This window comes from Stenella coeruleoalba (genome assembly GCF_951394435.1).
Source record: "Stenella coeruleoalba genome assembly, chromosome: X".
NCBI classification, from domain to species: domain Eukaryota; kingdom Metazoa; phylum Chordata; class Mammalia; order Artiodactyla; family Delphinidae; genus Stenella; species Stenella coeruleoalba.
In genome coordinates, this window is record NC_137152.1 from 113,292,907 (window position 1) to 113,316,101 (window position 23,195).

At 39.5% G+C, this 23,195-nt stretch overlaps 1 protein-coding gene across 4 annotated transcripts in view; it reads right to left on the reverse strand.

The window, feature by feature from the left end:
- The window catches only part of MCF2 (MCF.2 cell line derived transforming sequence), a 106,704-nt gene that overhangs the window by 58,923 nt on the left and 24,586 nt on the right, over window positions 1-23,195 (reverse strand). For 3 of the 4 annotated variants that reach the window (XM_079910140.1, XM_079910139.1, XM_079910141.1), the window contains exons 2-4: window positions 13,803-13,871; window positions 9,412-9,526; window positions 7,985-8,075 (exon numbers count right to left, since the gene is read on the reverse strand). In XM_079910140.1, the coding sequence (XP_079766266.1) occupies window positions 7,985-8,075; window positions 9,412-9,526; window positions 13,803-13,871 (275 nt within the window). Of the gene's footprint in view, window positions 1-7,984; window positions 8,076-9,411; window positions 9,527-13,802; window positions 13,988-23,195 lie in introns of those variants that run through there. The other variant, XM_079910142.1, reaches the window with a different exon arrangement.

The window sequence follows — 23,195 nt, forward strand, 5'->3', positions numbered from 1 at the left end:
AAAACCTATAGGACTTCCCTGGTGGTCCAGCGGTTAAGACTCCGAGCTCACAATGCAGGGGGTCTCGGTTCAATCCCTGGTCAGGGAACTAGATCCCACATGCTGCAACGAAGATCCTGCGTGCTGCAACTAAGACCCAATGCAGCCAAATAAATAAATAAATACATATTTTTAAAAGCCCACAGATATTTGCATTTCTAAAGAAAACACCCTATCAAGGATGAACACTTCATTTACTGCCTGTATAATTACATTTGCAATGTTGTTCCTTATAGGATAATTTTAGAATCTTTATTGAGCTGCCACGCAAATCTTCCTAGAATACATGGATTCTGTTAACCCAACAGCTACTCTCAAATCTAAGCCATTTGAAGGAATAAATAACTTGTAGGCAACAGTTATTATTTAGTAGGCAAAACTACTAAACACTTGGGTGGCACTCAAACAACTCATGTGATTTGTCAGTTATTTTTTTAGAAAACTAAATCATGCATTAGATCCCATGAATCCCAGTCCCACTCACTTACCCAAATTTACACAGGTGCCAAACTAGTTATAGTAAAACCACAACCTCATGTGAATGACTTTTAATAGCTTCTCTCCAGCATAATATATATATATATACACACACATGTACATATATTTACATGTATTCAGGACCCCTCAAAGCCTTAAGGTAGGGACAGGAGATTGGCTAGCTGGCCATGGGTGGGAGTGTTGCTTTTTATTGAATGACTATTATGAGAATTCTCCTCATTATGATATTATGACATCATACTAAGTATTTTACATGCAATAGGTTCTTTTATCCTCATTTCACAACTAGTCAGTTCCAGCTAAACGCTGTCATGTGGGAAGGTGGGCCCAGCTCTGCCTAATCTGTGATTTCTCAAAAGCCAGAAATCCAGACTTCTGTGGGAAACACGATTTTCAAAGATGGGAAACAAATGGAAAGTTTGTTAAAGCACTGGATGGTCTCAACAAAACACATGTATGGACTACCAGTTTGCAACCTTGGAACTAAAGCTTCATACATCTGAACCTGGGCCAGTATCAACGCTCTGTCCACTTCTCTGGCTGTGATCGCTGGCTATGGGAATCTGGAGGGGACAGGGCACTCTTGAGAAATTTTAACCTGAAAGGCCATTTTGGCTTTAGGGTCAGTCTGCATGTGTTTGCATGTGAGCATACAAATAGGTATAGAGACAGATTCTATTCTTTATATACAGATGTCTGCATAACTAAAAGATTCAAGATAATCTATTTTAAAGCCGCTATTGAAATGAACATTCAAACAGCATATCACATATCATAAACAGGATCAGATGCACATATAGCAAATATAGCGCAAGCCCCCTGAGGTTTCCCATTCGGTTTGGGGAAACTACATTTCTACATTCTCTGGTATGCTGCCTTAAAGATCTCTAATCTGGATGGTTATATAAACATGAAAAGGCACAGTTCCTATTTTCTCCAAAATCAAACCCTAGATTTTCAAACTATAAATCGTTTTTGAGAGCCTGTCAAAAAAGCAAAAAGATGTGAGCAAGGGTCAGTCTCGTTTTCTTTTATTGCTTTCTTCTTTACCAAAAAAAAGCATGCAGCATGAGAGAGGAAACAGCACTGGTTTTAGGCACTGGTTGCAGGCTTTTTTTTTTTTTGGAGTTCCAACATGTGACTGCTTAAAGGCGCCTCAGTAAAAATGAACATGCCGCCTGTCTTCATAGGGCGCAGAGCCATTTCTCCCGTTTCTGAGCACGGCCCCACCCCAGCCCTCGGCAGCAGCTCCGACCGGTTCTTCAAGTTAAGGTGCACAGAATTCGTTTTCTCTCCCCTTCCCCTCCTGGAGAAGACATTTACTCCCTTCTCCTCATGCCTGTCTTCAGATCACCCAGTTATATGGCCTCACGGCAGTTTGGACAGCAATAACAATGACAAAAGGCATCGCTTTTTCACTACTGAAGTCTGGAAATTAACCTTGTTTAATATTCTTTTGTGCGGCATCTCAGACAGGCAATTCATACACCCCCTGCTCGCTTTTCAGTTATTCTAGTTATTTCTTTAAAAACGCTTACAGTGGCTGATGCCACATAAAAATTTGATTATTTTACTATGAAAACAATTTATATTCCTAGAGCTTTTTCTTTGCATCTTTAGGGCAGAGAAATGCAGTCACAATAAGAGGGAAACCAGGCCAGTCTGAATGCTAAGGACAAGCTCTTTCCAGGACCCTTAACCCTTCCCAGGACACGTACTTAACGCACAGGCTGAATGCAAACTCAGACTTGCTGCCTGGCATTTAGGAATAACTTGACCTTGACATCTAGAAAATAGGACAAATACTAACAGAAAAACAAATGTTTGAAACAATTTAGCATCGTGGAGCCTACTGAACAAAACTATTATAATTTCATATTGTTATAGTTACAGAATATAACTGTTACAGAATATAAAATACTGAATTGTTGGCAATGTGACTGACCTCGATAAGGTCCACACCATCACGTTAGAATAAGTTGGGAAACATCTCGTGACCTCAAACTGCAGAGAAGAGTTTCCAAGGCCATGAGCTACTCCCGCACTCTTCCCACATACCCCACCCTTAAAGGGTACAGAAAGGAAGAGTTATTCCACAGATAGCCAAATAACTTGCCAAGGGATCTCAGGAGTGGGACAGTCCCAGGCAATACTCTTTTCCTTGTGATTCGCCCTTCTTGTCCCATATCCATTCTCAACCCCCTCACTTGTTCACACTCATTGCAATTTCCACCAAGTAGCCAGTTTAAGCCTCTCTTTGGACTTTAAATCCACTGCTACCATCCTTCCAGGTGCTACCTATCATAGCCTCTAGAATCAGCCCAACTCCAGAGATCCTTCCAAGTCAAACTATGGTGTCACCAACTGAGTTGCAAATTTTTCACTCTGGTCAGCCCCTATGCATGCAAGCAGAACAAATTTGTCTTCCACCATAGTTCTGGGCTTCAGGCTTAATCCAATCAATTTCATTTCAAGCTAGCTGTTTATAGGGACCACTTAAAGTAATTCATTTGAGAGAAAAAGAGAAGAAAGAAACCAAGAAAGGTAATAGACACATATGCTCTTCCTTAAGGTCCAAACAAACGTCATCTCCTTTGTGAGCCCTTCCCTACCAACTAGAAGTTCTTTCATAATAGTTATTTAATAGTTATTTATGAACATGTCCTACCTTCTCTACTAGATTGAAAGCTCCTTCAGCTCTGTAGCCATTCCATGTTTACCTTTGTAACCCATGTTGTGTGTGGCACAGTACTAGATATATCTATTCACTGAGTACTTGTGTGCTGTATTAATTTGTGTGTATATTAAGGGATGTGCATCTACACGAAACAAAGTTCAGAACTGAGAAAACATCTATGCATATAAAGGAATTAGGAATTTTCTGAAAGCTTAAGTAAATTACTTTTGATAACATAAGTACTAATGTCAGTTGCACCCAGTATTGCAAAGCATATACACAGGCATCTCTTGTGCACCATGAATTGTCTGTTAAAAGTCTGAAGCTATTATTCCCATAATACAAAATCATGTGTAGAGCTGGAGACAAAAGATTCATATCCTAAACTGTAATTTTTAATATACCATTTTGTGCCAAGAGCTTTATTAGAAAATAAACCGTTTACTCACCCATTGATGTTACTGTCATTCAACAACAATAAAATTCTTACTGGTTTATTTCCCTGATCTTACTTTTGATTCCAAGTGTCATTTTTTTCTATGACTGATTTTCACTTTCTTATTTTTTGTGTGTTGTCTTGATTATTTAAATAAGCAAGTATTATATTTTAAATCATAACATCAAGAATATTACCTTAAGTTTTGAAAGAAAAAGAGTAGCCCTGAAAACCTTGCTGATGACCAGTTAGTTATCAAATTAGCTAGTGTTATTTTGTATCTCTCCAAAATACATCTAAATATCCCTTCAGAAATTTGCTGGGAATTTAGTATACAAGTGAACCAACGATGGGAAAATTTGAAAATGTATCTGAAAGGAGAGTCTAGCTTATCAAGAACAGTGAGTCACTTTTTTTCCTTTAAGAAACAGTTGTCAACAGGCTAGAAATCTGCGTCTTTCAAGTTTGAATATGGGGAAGAAATGAAATCAGAAAGATTTCAGATCATCAGACTTCAGCATTTTTTCACTTGTCCGGTAACACCCAGGAAGGGCTGCCTTTTTAAATGCTGATGAAGTCGTCTCCAGGTCTGTCCATGATATCATACTCTACTTGACCATGGTGAAAGGAAGGACGAATCCTTTTGTTAGATATTATTTTAACTGGTCACTTAAAGCTACTCTGTCCAACGATTCAAAATTGCTCATACAGTCTTGAACAAGTACCATGACGGATGGTGCTTCCTCATAAACTCGATCACGTTTAGATTTTGAAATTACATTCTACCTCCTTGGCCTTAACATTCCCCTATGTCCGTATCACAGGAATCACATCAATGCAGTCCATGCAAACACAAGACTCCATTCTCGCCCTCTGTCCTTAAAAGCCCCATTCAGCAGTTTGTGCTATAGCACCATGCTGCCGCATCCCTGCACTTGAACTTGGGAATAGGCTTTCCAGGACTGCAGGCAGAGCCCTTACCGCATTCCTTCTGAACCTCATCTTGCCTCTCGGGGGAGTTGCTTCTGCCATCTCGCCTATACACAATAACACTCTTCTTTTCCAATTGTCAATGCCACATTGATGAAATATGAGCCGCTTCTTAGGTAGTATTTAAAAGCGGCAGCCAAAAATCTCTATCAAACAAAGCTACCGTAGCTGCTTCCATTACCACCGTGGCAGCGCTGCAAAAAAACCACTATCCCTGATTCGTCAGCTGACAGAGCCTTCCCTGCTGCTCATTGTAATTCAGAGTCGACACATTCCCCCAATTACTTAGCCTGATTGAACCTCATGGATTAGCTGGTGCTGGACTGCTCAAGAAGATCAGCCTCGTCCAGGGAGTGGAGGAAGGAAAAAAAAATGACTCTCCTCCTAGGGGCTAGATGGGACTGGCTTTCTCCTCTGCGCAATTTGATTTTTAAGGTGGAATGCTAAGAATCTTTGTGAAGGTAGTATTAACTGATATCTTTAATCTTGTCCTACCCTGGTCTGTAACTTGAAATTCAATTCTGTTTGTTTTTTTTTTAATTAAATTCTATTCTGGGTTTAAGCCTTGTGAAAGGTTAATAGCTTGTGAAATTTTGTCCTGATGATAATCTAGAAAGAGCAGAACGTGCAAACTTTCTAAGATGGATAGGATGCTCTCCCAAATGAACATTTCCCCAAAATGTATAACTAAAAAATAAAAAATCTTGTCTCTTATCATTATGAAGTATAGCCTAACTGCGTAGTTTCTTTTGGAATCTAGAAATTAAGATCTTCAAATTGAATTATATAATTACTTCATAGACACTAGTTTAAAATAATGTACTGAAGACAGTTAGACCTATCTATACAATGGCCATTTTCACCAGAAATTCTTTCTGAATGTCAACTTTTGTTCTTGAAATTGGCTTGCATTCAATATTTACCTCTATTGCAAACAGTGTCCAATGGCTATTAATGGTTGAGATATAATTAATGTGCTTTTGAGTATGGGTATAGAAGCTCTACCATAAGCAGAAACATTTAAAATGCTAAAAAGAAACAACGCTTAAACTAATCTATAGCCAGTTACATGTCATCGTCACCTGCCGTCCCCCCACCTCCCACTCCTGCCCGACTGTTATGCAAGTAAAGCGACCTTGGGCTCAAAGCTCTTTGTTGGGCATACTTCACACTTCCCCCCTGAGAGAGCATTCCCTAGGGAAACAGAAAGGGGAGCATCACCTCCCCTTTCTGTTGGGGTCAACAAAGTCATTATTCCTTTGTTGACCCCAAATCAATACTATCAAGACCCAATTTTGTATTTCTCTTTTGGGAAAAACAAGACCTCTGTTCTAAGCAATCTATTTGATAAATAAAAATAAAACTTTACCAAAAAACTGATGCCATGTGCCAACCAGTCACTCAATGAAAATTAATCTCATCAAGCAGGTAGTTTTGGCCAAAAGAGAAAACGCTGGGCTGGGTGATAAAAAAATGTTTTATTGTAACAAGTGCTATATTTAGTATTAAATAATCGATTATTGTCATAAACTAAAGTCTGCTCAATAAGCCCAAGGACCGATCCTAAAGGCCAGGGCACAATAAATGCCTTTTATATGATTCAGCCCATTGACAGAGCTCAATAGTACCCGGACGCCAGATGTACTCTCTCCAAAGGAATTTTTACCTTTTTCTAAAAAAAAATTTAATGTATTTGTCTATCCACATGTCATTTGGAAAATGATAGGAAGCAGCAGGTGGAAAGGTCACCAACTGCAGTTCATGAAAATTCAATTCTTGCTCCTGACCTTGGATTCAACATGTAATCTTTCCAAAATGCGTATATCAATGTAATTCCCTCATCTATGGGACAATTATAACGATACCTGCCCACAGGACTTAATCAGGAAACGAAGAGAATCAACATTACTTAATAAATGTGAATGCCTTTGAAAAAGCAAAAATGTATTATACAAAATCGAGGTTTTACTATTTTATTTTGGTAACTTGTATGAATGTGGTATTAACTCTTCTCTTCATTGCTTAGGATTAAACACTTCTGTTATAAAAAATAAACAAAAAACTACCTTGCTGACTTGCCCAAGATGAGGAATAATTCATACTGGGTATGAGAAGAATAATGATCTCATTCATTTTACCATGTGAGTGCCAGTGTATTTCTTACACTCGTCAGCAAGTTAGTAGAGCAAAATGAACACTGGCTCAGAAGTCCAACAACCTACATTTTTGTCTTGTCTTCACAACTAAACCAACTGCCTCTGCTGGCTGTGGCCTCCCGCGTGAGTCCGGAGATGAAGGAAGAATTTCAGATGGCTGATGACATTGGACTCTCAAAGAAAAACATATATTGATTCCCAGCTATTCTGGTCTGATAGAGGAAGTTGACTGCACGGCACTTTTGCAGACAGCCCCACTCTTACCAGCTCGGGAGGAGTCTATGGGTTCCTCACCTCCCTCTTCTTCTATGAAAGAGAAGTGTCAGACAATATGCAGATGAGCATAATAATGTAAGAGATCATCTTGGCTGTGGGCAGGATTGCATCTCTCATATTGTCTCCTTTAGGGAAACTGTTTTTTCTCTCTGGGTCTTGGAGAGCTGGGGACTAGCTTCCAATAGGGACAATACGTCATTTTGCAGGTGACTCCCTTCCCTCTCTACCCCAGGGGAAAGAAAAGTCTAGAAAGATACACACCAAAATGTTAAAAAGTGCTTATTTCTGGACGGTTCGATTATTGACTATTGTTTTAAACCTTCTTCTTTATACTTTTCCATACATAATGAGTATACAGCAACACAGCTATTTCCATTTTTAAAGCAGTTCTCATAAAAAAACTGCCTTGCTTTGAAAGGCATAGGGGACCATGAATCACTTCTCACTCAACTTGAACCATTAACTACCCATTCTTTCCTATTAGGTTTTATTTTGGGTAGAGTTGATTAGCTCAATCTCCTCTACCAATTCGCCTCTCTAGTTTTCCACCTCCCCATTCCATCTATTTTTATTGTCTCCATCAGTATCAAAATAAGCTGTAACCCACAAACAGAAAGCATAATGCAAAACAAAGTCAAGAAGTTACTGTAGAATACAAATGTAAAATAGATAGCTAGTGGGAAGCAGCCGCATAGCACAGGGAGATCAGCTCGGTGCTTTGTGACCACCTAGAGGGGTGGCATAGGGAGGGTGGGAGGGAGGCTCAAGAGGGAGGGGATATGGGGATATATGTATGCATATGGCTGATTCACTTTGTTGTACAACAGAAACTAACACAGCACTGTGAAGCAATTATACTCCAATAAAGATCTATTTAAAAAAAAAGTTACTGTAGAATAAATTGGTACTCACTGAGATTTTTTGGAGAGAGATTTTGAGAGAAGACCAGGTATCCAGTCTTCGATCAAGAATAATGGTAAATCGGGAGTCAGATTCATTTTGCCTACAAGATGAGAGGAAATACTCTGTTTTTCTTAGTAATAACCCAACTTTGCTAGATATGTCCTTACTTCTGATTATTTCATTTACATGTGATGTCTTGCCTGAAGACAGATTTGGAAAGTTATCACAAAGTGCTACAATGGAAAGCCAATTTAATTCCATATTCCACTACTCGCTATTTAAAATTTCTTTTTTGTCACTAATGTCAATCTTTTAAATAGGCAAGTAATAGTGTCATGCAGGTAGGCCACTAAAATGGATTCGGAATACTATGATTTGGGGCATGGGAAAACCTTATAGACAGCTGTCCTTCATGACGTCAGATGTAACTTCACGGCAATCCATCAGGAGTCAATGATCCATTCATTCATTCAGAAAAACACTGTTAAATACATATTCTTACCTCTTGCCTGCTCCTTGAGGGAAGGCAGTGTAATGGATAATAAAACTTTTATTTGCCCTAAAAAGACCACTTTCAAGCTTTAAGGGGTGCCGTGTAAATTTAGTTTTCTGGGATTTGATTTTTGTTCATGAGCTTCTTCACAATATTATGATTTTAGATTCCTGCCTTCTTAGTCTTCAGGATTAATAACCAGAAAATGTTTCCTTTAAAAAATTTGTTTTCAACCTAAATAAAATCTTTAAGGAAGCATCTGAAACTTTCCCCTTAAAGCATTCTCATCTCAAATGATTTCTAATATCAAGTAACTCCTAATCCATTCCAATATCACTTTTGAGTCTATTTAACTTTCGGTCTTCTTATTTTATCCTTGGAAGAAATGAAGAATAGCTGTCTAGCTACTGGCTAGTGAGAGTTCCTTTTAGGCGAATTAAAGGCTTTATGTATGACCATCATTTTTAACCTGTCTTCTTCTGCATGGGGACAAATACTTCTAGGCCCCCAATTTGGTTTTCATAGAGCCTCAGTAAAATTTTTTTTTTTTTTTTTTTTTTGCGTTTACGCGGGCCTCTCACTGTTGTGGCCTCTCCCGTTGCGGAGCACAGGCTCCGGACGCGCAGGCTCAGCGGCCATGGCTCACGGGCCCAGCCGCTCCGCGGCACGTGGGATCTTCCCGGACCGGGGCACGAACCCGTGTCCCCTGCCTCCGCAGACGGACTCGCAACCACTGCGCCACCAGGGAAGCCCTCAGTATAATTTTTATAGCAATTTAGGTAGCTGTCAGCTTCCCCAAGTTATTTCTTATCTACTCTGAAGGTGAGTCTTATGATCATTTACAATAACAAAAGCCACACTAAAACACCATTTTCCTGTTACTACATTCAAATGGGTAGCCAATAGAAAGCAAACTGAAAACAAATGTAATGAAATGCTATACCTTGCAACAGACGTCAAGTAAGTCAGCACTTTTGCTATCACCTCTTCCGGTATGCATCTGAAATTACAATTTTCCGGAAACGTAATGATCCAAGCATTGTCCTTTCCCCGGCCACCTAAAATAGTATAAAAAAACAAATTAGCATTTATGTGACAACAATGCAAGAAAGAGGATTTTAGATTTGAGAGGGCTGGTTAGAAGACAGTCTGGGGCCAATGCAACTTTTATAAGGATGATGATCTCCACAGAAACCAAAACGGCACCATGCTCCTGCTGAAGTCTAAAAAGTAGCAGGGTGGTTTTGAAATAAAAAGGGAGAAAGAAAGAAAGGGGGGGGAGACAGAGAGAGAGAAAGAAAGAAAGAAGAAAAGAAAGGAAGAAAGAGAAGGGGGAGGGAGGGAGGAAGGAAGGAAGAAAGAAAAAGAAAGAGGGGAGGGAGGGAGTAGAGAAGGCAAAATGAGAAAAAATTTCACAGAATGTGTATAATAAATGCAGTTGAAAATAGAGCTGATCACTCATATTGGACAACCATGGGTATTGGGAAATAACTGTTTCTATACCAATGCTATGAGCCTAAATTCAAGTGAGTCACTGACAGCTTGATAACAAGTGGAAACCTTGATAAAATTGACCACTTAGAGTCATGGTGAGCATGAAGAGTATAGGATACAAACTATAGGAAATAAGTGATGTTCTAACGGATTGGTGGAAGAAACAATATAAGCAATGGAATAGGAATCTTACTAATGCAAAGAAAGAAAGACCACAAATTCTCCATGGGTTAAAATTCAGTGTGCACCCCACTCCACAGCCCTCTATGCAGCCTGGAGGATTGAGAATGAAAGCCACCTAGTGCAGGGATGAGCCTTACATGTGCCTAAGGTCCCACTCTGTAGTCAGCCTAACACCTGGGCACAGAGTGGGTGCTCAATGCATATTAGTGCTAAATGGAAGTTGAAAGATTATTTTAGGGGAAAAGTTGTACTGTGGCCTTTGAATTTAGCTTGCTAAAAGAATTTTTTTGAGAGGTTTAGTTGTAATTCTTGTTTGGCTAAATTTAAGTGAATAAAGGTACAGGATATAAAAATATTCAATATGCAATAAAACTATGACAAAGGCAAAGGAGAGAAAGTAGAATGATAAAGCAACTAATTCCAAAAGAAAGCAAAAATGGAGGGAAAAAAACAAAGAATAGGACAAATAGAAAACAAACAGTAAATGATAGGTTTAAACTGAGCCATGAATAATCACATTAAATGTAAATGATTTTGACACCCCAATTAAAAGTTAGACATCATCAAATTGGATAAAACAATCAAGACACAACTATATATTGCCTACAAGAAACACACTTTAAATATAAAGGCACACAAAAAATATATATATATAAAGGCACAATGCATTAAAAGCAAAAAGATGGAAAAAGATATATCATGCTAAGTAGTCAAAAGGAAGGTGTCTAATTTTAGACAAAGAAGATTTCAGAATCAAGATTAAGAAGATCATTTGATAATCAAACAGCAGTAAATTCATCAAGAGGACATAACAATCCTAAGCGCTTATGTATCTGATAACAGAGCTTCAAAATACATGAAACAAAAATGGATAGAGCTGCAAGGAGAAATAAACAAATCCAGAATTTTAGTCAGAAATTTCACCACCCCTCTCAATAAGTGATAGAACAAGTAGACAGGAAGTTCATTAGGAAACAGTACACCCGAATAACAATCTCAGCACTGTGACTTAATTTACGTTTCTAGAACACTCCACCCAACAAAAGCAGAACACATATTCTACAAGAGTGTACTTGGGAAAGATCAAATTCATTCCTTGCCTTAATCTTTACCAACGGAAACTGAAGGGAGGTCCCCATTCCCATAGTATCTGTTGAATCAAACTAGACCAAAGTAATAAATCAAAGGACGATAAATCTTTATAACATTCTAGACTTAAAGAGCAGGATGAAGAAAGATAATCATGGAAAATGAGGGCACCCACCCAAGAATTTTAAAGGAACTCAAAGGAGAAACTGTACAACTCTGAACCAAGAGATTAGCCAATCATGAAACAAAGGGCCTCTATAGGTACTGTATGGCGTAGAACTAGGAATATAAATAATATATAACATATAATGCTCTCTCTCTCTATATATATATATAATATATAATATAACTTAGACTTGCCAAGCAACACTTAGGCAAACTATACCTGTCAAAGGAAAGAATGTTTGTTCTTGTTAAGGACAGATTGTCATTGACTAATCTATAAACCGTTATTACTGCTGAGTATCTACAAGTGCTATACTAGGTAATAAACATGCGAGAAAAGAACAAGGGAGATATTTATATTCTGAATTGGGGGTTTTCAGTATTTTTCCCATTGGGAACCCTTTCTTCAAAAGAAACGACAGGCATAAACATTTTTTAAAACAACTAGAAAAATCAGATAAGGAAAGAAGTTGTGGAGCGGGATCTAGGTCTGGGAACAGGTCCTGAGGGTGGTTCTATTTGGAACACAGTTGGAAAAACACTAAGAAGCTTCAGTAAAATCCCTGAATCTCAACAGTGAAAGCATACCACACATTTATACCACTTATAAAATAAAACATAAAACCACATTAATTAAGTCACCACAATTACCGCTAATTATAATCATTAAAGCAGAGGCCAGATTGAAGTGTCCAATTAGGATCATCTGTAAAGTAAATGTGTGTTTAGTAAACCAAGCATGTAGGTATCATTTCAGGAGAAATAATTAAACTACTTAAAAGGAATAAGATGGTCTCTTGTACTCTCAACACCTAAGAAGGATTTTCATGCAAACAGTGCATACACTCGTAAATTCTTATCTGTGTAATACAATAAATATAAAGTTTAATGGCATAGTTCAAGTTACTCGAACACCTGAAAGGAATCTGCTTGTCTTTAGGCAAAGCTTTCCCTAGATATCTGACCAAATTAAAAAGACAAGGGTGGTTTCCCATTGCTATATCTCTAAACATATGTAATGCTTTTGAGCAGCATTATTCACAATAGCCAAAAGGCGCAAGCAACCCAAGTGTCCATCAATGGATAAATGGATAAACAAATGTGGTCCATCCATACAACGGAATGTTATTCAGCCTTAAAAAGGAAGGAAATTCTGAAAAACGCTACAACATAGAAAGACCTTGAGGACATTAAGCTAAGTGAAATAAGCAAGTCACAAAAAGACAAATACAGCAATGATTCCACTCATATGAGTGGAATCCACTCATATTCCACTCATATTTGACTACCTAGAATAGTCAAATACCTAGAGACAGAAAGTAGAATGGTAGTTGCCAGGGGCTAGATGGAGGAAGGAATGAGGGGTAATTTTTTTAACAGGTACAGAGTTTCAGTTTTATAAGACAAAAAGAGTTCTGGAGATGGATGGTGGTGATGGTTGCACAACAATGTGAATGTGTTTAATGCCACTGAACTGTACACTTAAAAATGGGCTTCCATGGGCTTCCCTGGTGGCGCAGTGGTTGAGAGTCCCTGCCGATGCAGGGGACACGGGTTCGAGCTCTGGTCCAGGAAGATCCCACATGCCCGTGGAGCAACTAAGCCCATGTGCCACAACTACTGAGCCCGCATGCCACAACTACTGAAGCCTACACGCCTAGAGCCTGTGTTCCACAACAAGAGAAGCCACTGTAATGAGAAGGCCACGCACTGCAACGAAGACTGGCTCCGGCTCACCGCAACTAGAGAAAGCCCGCATGCAGCAATGAAGACCCAATGCAGCCAAAAATAAAAATAATAAATAAATAAATAAAATTTCATTAAAAAAGAAGAAAAAAGAAGAGTTAAGACGGTAAATTTTATGTTATGTGTATTTCATCACAATTTTTAGAAATTATATACGAATACATATACATATACAAATACCTATACATATTTTAGAAAAGTAAACTTTTTTATCATGTGTAAATGAGATCCTTTTAAAAAAAACTTAATACATGATGCTTAATTAGGGTGACTTGCAGCATTTGTAATGAACATTTAAGTCATCAGAGCTATGGTGGAGGGGGAAACCTCAAAGAAGCCACCTGAGTGGTTACCCTCTCACTCAGCCTGCACCCACCTAGGAGATGTATTCCACTTTCACCCATCACAGATTGCTGAAGACTTGCCCAAACGTCCAATATACAAGACTGGTAAGACTGGTTTTAATCACATATCTAAACATATTTCAAACCTCTAGTTATTCTCTAAATGTCCATTTTTTAGCAACTACATGCACAATGTATGAATGTTTATTAAAATATAAAAATTATACAGCCACTTATATAAGAGGGACCAAACTAACTTTGCTAATAGATTCAAACATTTATCTGGTCTAAACATATGAAAAAGTCTACTTACCAGACAGGAAGGCAATGTCTTGCATTAAGAAATGGCTGATGTCCTTCACACGGAGGAGCACCTCGGTTTCTATGTGACAAATGAGAAAGGGAGAGAAACAGCGGGCACATTAGAGGACAGCCAGAAACGCACACGTGATTTCTTATCGTGCCGAAAAGAACTCTGGGGGTCCCGCAGATCTGCATCCCCAGAAGCACTGCTGACCTTCTCCTCTCAGCCACATAAGAAAGAAATCACACTCTGGACAATATCACTGGGTAAGGAGGACCAGTGTCCTCGTTCTCACAATCTACGCCTGGGACATAAACTACTTTCACACACCAGAAAGCCAGGGGCAAAGGTCCAAACTCCAGGACATCCAGATTTATTTATCTAAAGGGTAGATAGTCACATAGAGACACTGGCATAGTGTCTTTTACTTCTAACAATGCCTTTCACTCTGCAAAGCTTTATTAACGACTACAAAGCACTTTTCGGATCGTTTATTGCATTGGATACTCAAAATAACCCAGAGAAAGGTATTATTATCCCATCTTACAGGTCAGGAAAATGTCAGAGAGCAAGTACAAAGTATTGGTTAAGCATGTGAGAAACCTAGATTCCAATCCCAGCTTGTTGCATTTACTGGCTGTATAAACATGTACAAGCTACTTAGCCTCTCAGAGCCTCAAGTTTCCTTACCTGTAAAATGGGCATAATATCTACCCCACAGCGTGCCTTGCCGACCAAATGCAAAATAACTGGCATAAGAGTCAGTGTTCCATGAACGGCAGCCTATTAACTCATCTTTGACCATTAGAGGTAGGACACATCCATGTGATGTTCAATATGTTTTAGTTGTCCCAGATCTTAAGTGCTAATTTGTAATGTTCGATTCTAGTGAACTCTACAGGGGCCCCAGGTCAAAGTTCACTACCTGCCTCTGGTCCATGAGCAAGGATAACTTTTTAAAAGAAAATGGGTCATCAAACTCAGCTATTCTGGATTGCTGGTTTTAACACCTGTGACATCTCTCAGAGAAACCATGTTTTCCCCTTGCCCTCTGATACATAGGGCCTTCAAAGACCTGGTCTCTGGTGGTGTCAGACTGATGACACATTACCCTTCTTAGTGCTCTTCAGATCATACCATATGGAGGTGGTGGATCAGGGCCCATCCTGCTCAAGGGCCCTGCACAGACAAGCTCACAATGACCCACACCAGACAGTGGAATAGGGCCTCTGTTACAGAGCCACACACACACAAGCACACACACACACACGATTTGAAACATAAATTCACCGACAAATTTATTTTTCATAAGAAACATGCCATTAAAAATCCACCATTTGTCAGGACATAAAAATCAATTCCTAAAAATGTCTTGCAATTTTAAAAAATTAGGCTCCTGGTACGTCCCAGTCTTCACAACCCAAACTGCCAAAAGCAGTTATTTTTACAATGGTACATGTTTCCTCTGATAAAAGCACGTGTTTATGACAGTCACAAACATGCGTCATATATTCACATTTTTTATGCCTGGAGACCTGAAGGAAGGATGAGATGGGGATAATGCAAAGAGGACTAGAACTTTCTCTGCTCTCAGAGGCCTGCACAAGTGGCAATGCCCCAAATGTGTTCTACCGTTTAGATGAGAGCATTAGGCATTAAAATATTCCTACATAATAAGACCCAATTTTCTCCCCTGCTTTGATCAGTAGAAATAGCTATCAACATAAATGGATACATTTTATGTCATGTGGCAGATCTGGAAGCACTAATATCTGCAACCTGATTCCTCCCATACCATTCAGCACAGCACATTCTTGCACAGTTACAATGTCTACTTACTCTACAATTTTTGTATCCATTCACATCATCAGAGAGGCATCAGGGCATAAAATAAAAGGCTGAAGGCTGGGAATGGGAGGACCTGGGCTCAGTGCTGGCTCGGCCACTGAGCAGTTCTGGGATCTAGGGCAAGTCACTCCCTACCCCTCAGCTCACTACCTTCTGCGGGTAATACAACAAATGCTTTCCAAGGCCCCTTACATTCTCTGAGATCCGACAACAGGTAAAATCCATAGATATAAGGAAAACACACTGCCATAAAATGTCTCCCACAATTATGCCAACAAAATGACATTTCCACACTAACAAAAAAGGATAAAATAATGGTTAAAAGAAACAGACTCACAGGTATAGGGAACAAACTAGTTGTAACCAGTGGGGAGAGGGATGGTGGGAGGGGCAAGATAGGGGTAGGGGATTAAGAGGTACAAACTAGTATGTATAAAATAAATAAGCTGCAAGGATATATTGTACAGCACAGGGAATACAGCCAATATTTTAGAATAACTATAAATGGAGTATAACTTCTAAAACTTGTGAATCACTATGCTGCACACCTGAAACTTACATAGTATTGTAAATCAACTACACCTCAATTAAAAGAAATGGTTAAAAAAGATGTTACTACTTTAAGAAATGATCAGAGACTTCCCTGGTGGCTCAGTGGTTAAGCCTCCACGCTCCCAATGCAGGGGGCCCGGGTTCGATCCCTGCTCAGGGAACTACATCCTACATGCATGCCACAACTAAGGAGCCCAACTGCCACAACTAAGGAGCTGGTGAGCCACAACTAAGACCCAGAGCAACCTAATTAATTAATTAATTTAAAAAATGATCAAGTTCTGGGTTGGAAACAGACTGAAGGGAGAGAAGATAGCAGGAAAGGGAAACAGAAGCCACGGGGTTATCACTGAGCAGCCACAAAAGACAAGGTAGGCTTTTTGCTGAGAAGAGAGAAATAGAGTACAGACTCTGGAGAAAGCTGACACTGAGTTAAACCCAGCTTTGTATCTAACCTTCTTGAACTTCCACACAGATTTCCTCCAGAAATGTAAAAGTGAGAACAAATATGGTTTAGAATGTTCTTCTTGATGACCCTTTAAACTCTATTACTCCAGAGCATGAGAAATAAAAAGCCTGGGTCACCGAAGCCAGATCAGGTCCATATTACAGTATATTCCTGTTGACCAGATTCACATTTGATAGGAGGTTTGCGGAGCTGTCCCACGTGGTAAGGTCAATCACTCAAAGATGAAAGGCATGCATTCTCCTTACTTTGGACTAGTTGTGCAAAAGGGCTGGTTGGGAAGGCAAAAAAGTACTAACTCAATAAGTAATCTGACAAACAGCCTCAAAAACACCCCGATGGAGCAGCTCTTCATTGAAAAGCTCTGAAGAACCAACCATGTGACTGTACAGTCAAACACAATCAGGCACAAACTGAAAACAAAAGACGAAGAGAGTGCTTGTCAACTCATTCATTCCATACATTTGATCAGGAAGCAAGAGAGGCAAGCTTTTATTGCCTTGGCCACAAATTGCAAACTCAATCACTAATATTTCCTTTATAACATAACAGGTAGTTGTGCAAATGAGGATACAAGCTCAGAATGCAAATACAAAGAATTTTTAAAGTCCTAAAAGCCATGGAAATAAATAATATATTTAGGATGGTTCACAGAGGAGGAAGGTAAACCCATCCAATTAGTTGATCCATCTGGGTTGTGTCACTTACAGAAATAAAAGACACTTGTCAGGGCCTTCCCTGGTGGTCCAGTGGCTAAGACTCCGTGCTCCCAACGCAGGGGGCCCGGGTTTGATCCCTGGTCAGGGAACTAGATCCTGCACGCCACAACTAAGACCTGGCGCAGCCAGATAAATATTAAAAAAAAAAAAACACTTGTCACCTTGATACAGGGTGCCCTTTATAGCTTTTAAAGATTTATCTTGCAACCATTCACTTTTTTTTTTTGGCTGTGTTGGGTCTTCATTGCTGCTCACGGGCTTCCTCTAGCTGCCTCGAGCAGGGGCTACTCTTCGTTGTGGTGCACAGGCTTCTCATCATGGTGGCTTCTCTTGTTGCAGAGCACGGGCTCTAGGCGCGTGGGCTTCAGTAGTTGTGGCACGTGAGCTCAGTAGTTGTGGCTCGTGGGCTCTAGAGCGCAGCCTCAGTAGTTGTAGCACACAGGCTTAGCTGCTCCGCGGCCTGTGGGATCTTCCCGGACCAGGGCTCGAACCCGTGTTCCCTGCTTTGGCAGGCGGATTCTTAACCACTGTGCCGCCAGGGAAGCCCCATCCATTCACTTTTTAAAAACAAATATTTATTGAGCACCTACTATGTGCCAGATACTAAGCTGTGGATAGATGTTCTGGGTAAAAGTAAAGATTCGCAACCAAAAATGTTTTGTGATATTGGGGGTAAAGCATACTGCAACATTCCCCAGCAAATACACACACACACGTTGCAACTCCCTGGGTATGGGCTATGTATGCAGCGTTTCCCAAACCTATTTGATCAGGTACTTCTTTGTTTGTTTGTGTGGTTGGTTGGCTGGTTGTTTGGTTGGTTGGAAGTTGGTTGGTTGGTTTTTTCCCTTCAGAGAGAGAGAGAAGACAAACAGAAAGCCACAGAGACAGCTACACAGACTCCATGTAAAGAAGCACTTGTTTTAGAAGTCAGAACTCTCTGGAGATGAAATGACCGCCGTGGTGGGTAGAGAAGCCTTTCCCTACCACTAATAGGGTTGGAACGAAGGCCAAGCAGCTCTGTAGCAAGGAGGCTAGAGAGGACAATGGAGCGTGTAGGTGGATTGGAGTAAATGATCCTTCTTGTCCTACTTCTCCAAGAGTCTATTTCTCCATAAACTGAGTATGTATTACCATTCCAAGATATTTAAATTCTACTGAGTTTATTAATGATTCCTACAAGGAAAATGATGGTTTATAAAGTTAAGTAAATTGGTATCTACAAGCATTTCCATTTTCTAGAAAGCGTTTTTACTCCAGATTCTGGTGTATAACAGCTACAATTCCAACCCTTGAGCTTTATGTCACAGTGACACGCTCTTGTGTACTATACATTTATCCCTTCTCCGGGGTTTCTGTTCATACCCCATAGAAGAATACGAGCTCTGAACCATGTTGCACACACGTGCCATTCTGTTCAAGCGCCAGAAAGCCAGGGCAAATACTAACTGCTTAAAAGAGCAAATACTTCTATTCTCACATTTTCCTAAAAATAAGAGGCAAAAATGGAGCACAAATTAAAATAGAAAGGGAAATCAAGGAAATGTCAACCAGAAAGATACAATCTCTTTCAAGGCAACTGACCCACTGGCACAGCCAATATGAAAACAGAGGGGAAAAGTGTAGGGAATGATTAAAAGTAGATATTTGCTGAGCACCTAGTACTCCAAGATGGATATTAAAACCCTCACCTTACTCAGTGCTCTGTGGTGACCTAAATGGGAAGGAAATCTAAAAAAGAGGGGATATATGTATATGTATAATGGATTCACTGCTATACAGCAGAAACTAACAACACTGTAAAGCAACCATCCTCCAATAAAAATTAATAAAAAATAAATAAAACCCTCACCTTACAGATGAGGAAACAGACTCAGAGAGGCTCCCATTCATGTACTTATTCATTTAAGAAATTCACACTGAACAACTGCTAGGCACAGGCACTGCTGTGTAGAACCTAGTAGAAGATTCAGAAGAAGCTTTCACGGTGTCATCCATTTGGTTCCCTAACCTTCAGACAGGCAGAAGAATACACTCAATCAGCTCTAATGCAAATTACTAACTATATATAGTTTATTAACCTCCAATTTTCTTCCAGGAAGAATTTTTAAAATTAAGTTATTTTATTTTTTTGGCTGTGTTGGGTCTTTGTTGCTGCTTGTGGGTTTCTTTCTCTAGTTGTGGCGAGCGGGGGCTACTCTTCGTTGTGGTGCACGGGCTTCTCATTGTGGTGGCTTCTCTTGTTGTGGAGCACAGGCTCTAGGAGCACAGGCTTCAGTAGTTGCTGCACGCGGGCTCAGTAGTTGTGGCTCACGGGCTCTAGGGCGCAGGCTCAGTAGTTGTGGCGCACAGGCTTATTTGCTCCGCGGCATGTGGGATCTTCCCGGGCCAGGGCTCAAACCCATGTCCTCTGCATTGGCTGGCAGATTCTTAGTCACTGCGCCACCAGAGAAGCCCTTCCAGGAAGAATTTTATCCCAAACCACATCAAGAATGTTTATAAACAATCTTTTGCCAGAAACTCCATTATTTTTACACCCTGGAATTCTTAACAATGGTGCTTACTCTTAGCAATCATCTCTTTGAAGGTTCACTATTGCTGATGTGCAGGATGCAAATAAAATTAGGTTTCGTTTTGAGTCCTAAATCCTGTTGCGAGTCAGATGGGATTCTATGAGTGTAATTTTTCCCTTTCAATATGAACATCAGATACACTGTACCATCTGTAAACATTAATGAGTTAGCACATGCAACAGATTCAAGTGCTGTCTTGACAAGTGTTATGCTTTAAAAGGTGGAACAGGGACTTCCTTGGCGGTCCAGTGGTTAAGACTCTGCACTTCCACTGCAGGGGGCACAGATTGGATCCCTGGTCGGGGAACTAAGATCCTGCGTGCTGCACGGTGTGGCCAAAAAAAAAAAAAAAAAAAAAAAAATAGGTGGAACAAATAAAAGGGCAATTCTGAAACCATCACAAAATGAATTCCCATTAGACTACAGGAGAACAAACTATGCAGTACTTTGTTCTACCATAAAGGTACAGTATAGGGACTTCCCTGGTGGTCCAGTGGTTAAGACTCCACGCTCCCAATGCAGGGGGCCTGGGATCGAATCCTGTCAGGGAACTAGATCCCACATGCCGCAACTAAGAGCCCACATGCCGCAACTAAAGATCCCACGTGCCATGACGAAGATCCCGCTTGTGGCAACCAAGATCCCGTGTGCCGCAACTAAGACCCGACACGGCCAAATAAATAAATAAATATATATTTTTAAAAGGTACAGTATAAAAGACTCGCAAAATTCTGTACTAACAAAAGAAAACAAAGATTCTTGCTAAACCCTTCTGCTAACAACCTCCTTCCAATCTACTGTAATCCAACTCACCAAACATCTAGTGGGTTTCTATCTGCTCCTCTCTGCTAGGTGCTGTGGCCCATTGGAATATGATAGAGTTTCTCACCTTAAGCTCAAAAATTAACAGAAGATATGACATATAAACAACTGGCCATAATATATGGTACAGTATGTGCTATAATAGAAATATACAATATAGGGTATAGGGAGGAAGAAATTATTGCATCGAAATTGAGAGATTAAGAAAAAAGAAGCTTTCACAGATGATGTGACATCTGAGCTGAGCCTTGAAAAGTGAGTGGGATTCAAATACGTAGACAGGGGAATAAAGAAGGACATTCCAGGTAAAAGAAACAAGGCACAAACACAGGAGTAGGTGAAGGCATCAGGGACTGTACATGCCTGATATGGTTTGAGTTCAGAGCATGGGATAGTCTAGCTAAAGCCTGACAGCAAGACTGGAAGCAAAAAGTGGAGAACTTTGCATGTCTTCAGAGGAGAGCAGGCTTCTGGAAAGCCTCTGATCCAGGATCACTGCCTTAGCACAAAGGTATTTTCCAAGCAGGCAACTCCTGCAACACAATGGCAGGGATGGAGAAACTGGTGGAGTCTCAAGTCAACTACCAACTTTTGGTATAACCTCAGGCAATTCACTGAAGATGCCCCAGGACTCAGGTTGTTTATAAGCACCTATACAACAAAATGTGTGGGAAGGAAAAGGGAAATGGAAGTGAAAGTACTTCTTTCATGTGTTATAAACTCCAAATAAAACTTGGCCTGAGTACTAGATGCCCATTTTTTTCCAAAAGTTAACAGTTCTGAAGTCTAGAGGTATAGTAGACTCACCATCACATTTGATTCTGTTTTTCGTTTTTCCATCCAAAACCCTATATTAAGTAACTTAGAACAAATCAATTACAGTCAAAAAAAGGAAAAACAGGAAATTTAAAAAATTAATTCCCAACCTCTTTGTAGTTGATATATATATATATATATACACACATATACATGTGCATATATATATCAATATATATCTTTAGATTTCACAATTGTCATTTTAGATGTCATATAGCACAAGATAATGTGGCATGAAAAAGCAGAATACAAAACTGTCTGTTCAGAGACAAGACATGGAAACAACCTAAATGTCCATCGACAGATGAATGGGTAAAGAAGATGGGGTACATATACACAATGGAATATTACTCAGCCATTAAAAAGAATGAAATAATGCCATTTGCAGCAACATGGATGGACCTAGAGATTATCATACTAGGTGAAGTAAGTCAGACAGAGAAAGACAAATATCATATGATATCACTTATATGTGGAATCTAAAAAAAAATTATACAAATGAACTTATTTACCAAACAGAAACAGACTCACAGACATAGAGAACAGACTTGTGGTTCCCGGGGGTTGGCGGAGGGATGGATTGGGAGTTCGGAGTTAGCAGATGCAAACTATTACATATAGAATGGATAAACAACAAGGTCTTACTGTATAGCACAGGGAACTATATTCAACATCCTGTAATAAACCATAATGGAAAAGAATATGAAAAAGAATATATATCTACACGTATAACGGAATCACTTTGCTGTATACCAGAAACTAACGCAATATCGTAGTAAATCAACTATACTTCAATTTAAAAAAAAACCCATCTATTCAGTATGATGTCAACTATATAATATACTGGGCTGGCCAAAAAGTTCATTCAGGATTTTCTGTAAGCTAGTATGGAAAAACCCAAACGAACTTTTTGGCCGACCCAATATCTATTTTTAACCAAAAATCTGTAAAATATATATATATATATACTTCAGTGTTAGCAGGGCTTTTCCTCTGGACCATAAAATTCTTTTTTTTGGTATATTTTCCACTTTTTTTTTGTAGTGATCATGTTCACTTTTTTTAAGTATACTTTTTTAAGAGCAGTTTTAGGTTTCCAGCAAAATTGAGGGGAAAGTACAGAGATCTCCCATATACTGCCCACCCCTACATATGCATAGCCTCCATTATCAACATCACTCACCAGAGAGGTACATTGTTACAACTGATGAACCTACAATGACACATCATTATTACCCAAAGTCCATGGTTTACATGAGGGTTCATTCTCGGTGTTGTACATTCTATGGGTCTGGACGAAAGTGTAATGACATGTATCCATTATTATGGTATCATGCAGCATATTTTCACTGCCCTAAAATTCCTCTGTGCTCCACCCATTCATCCCCCCCACACACTCACAACCCATGGCAACCATTGTTGTTTTTCATTGTCTACATAGTTATGCCTTTTCCAGAATGCCCCATAGTTGGAATCATACAGTATGTAGCCTTTTCAGACTGGTTTCTTTCACTTAGCAACATGCATTTAAGGTCCTCCATGTCTTTTTATGGCTTGACAGCTCATATCTTTTTAGTGCTGAACAATATTCCATTCTCTGGATGTA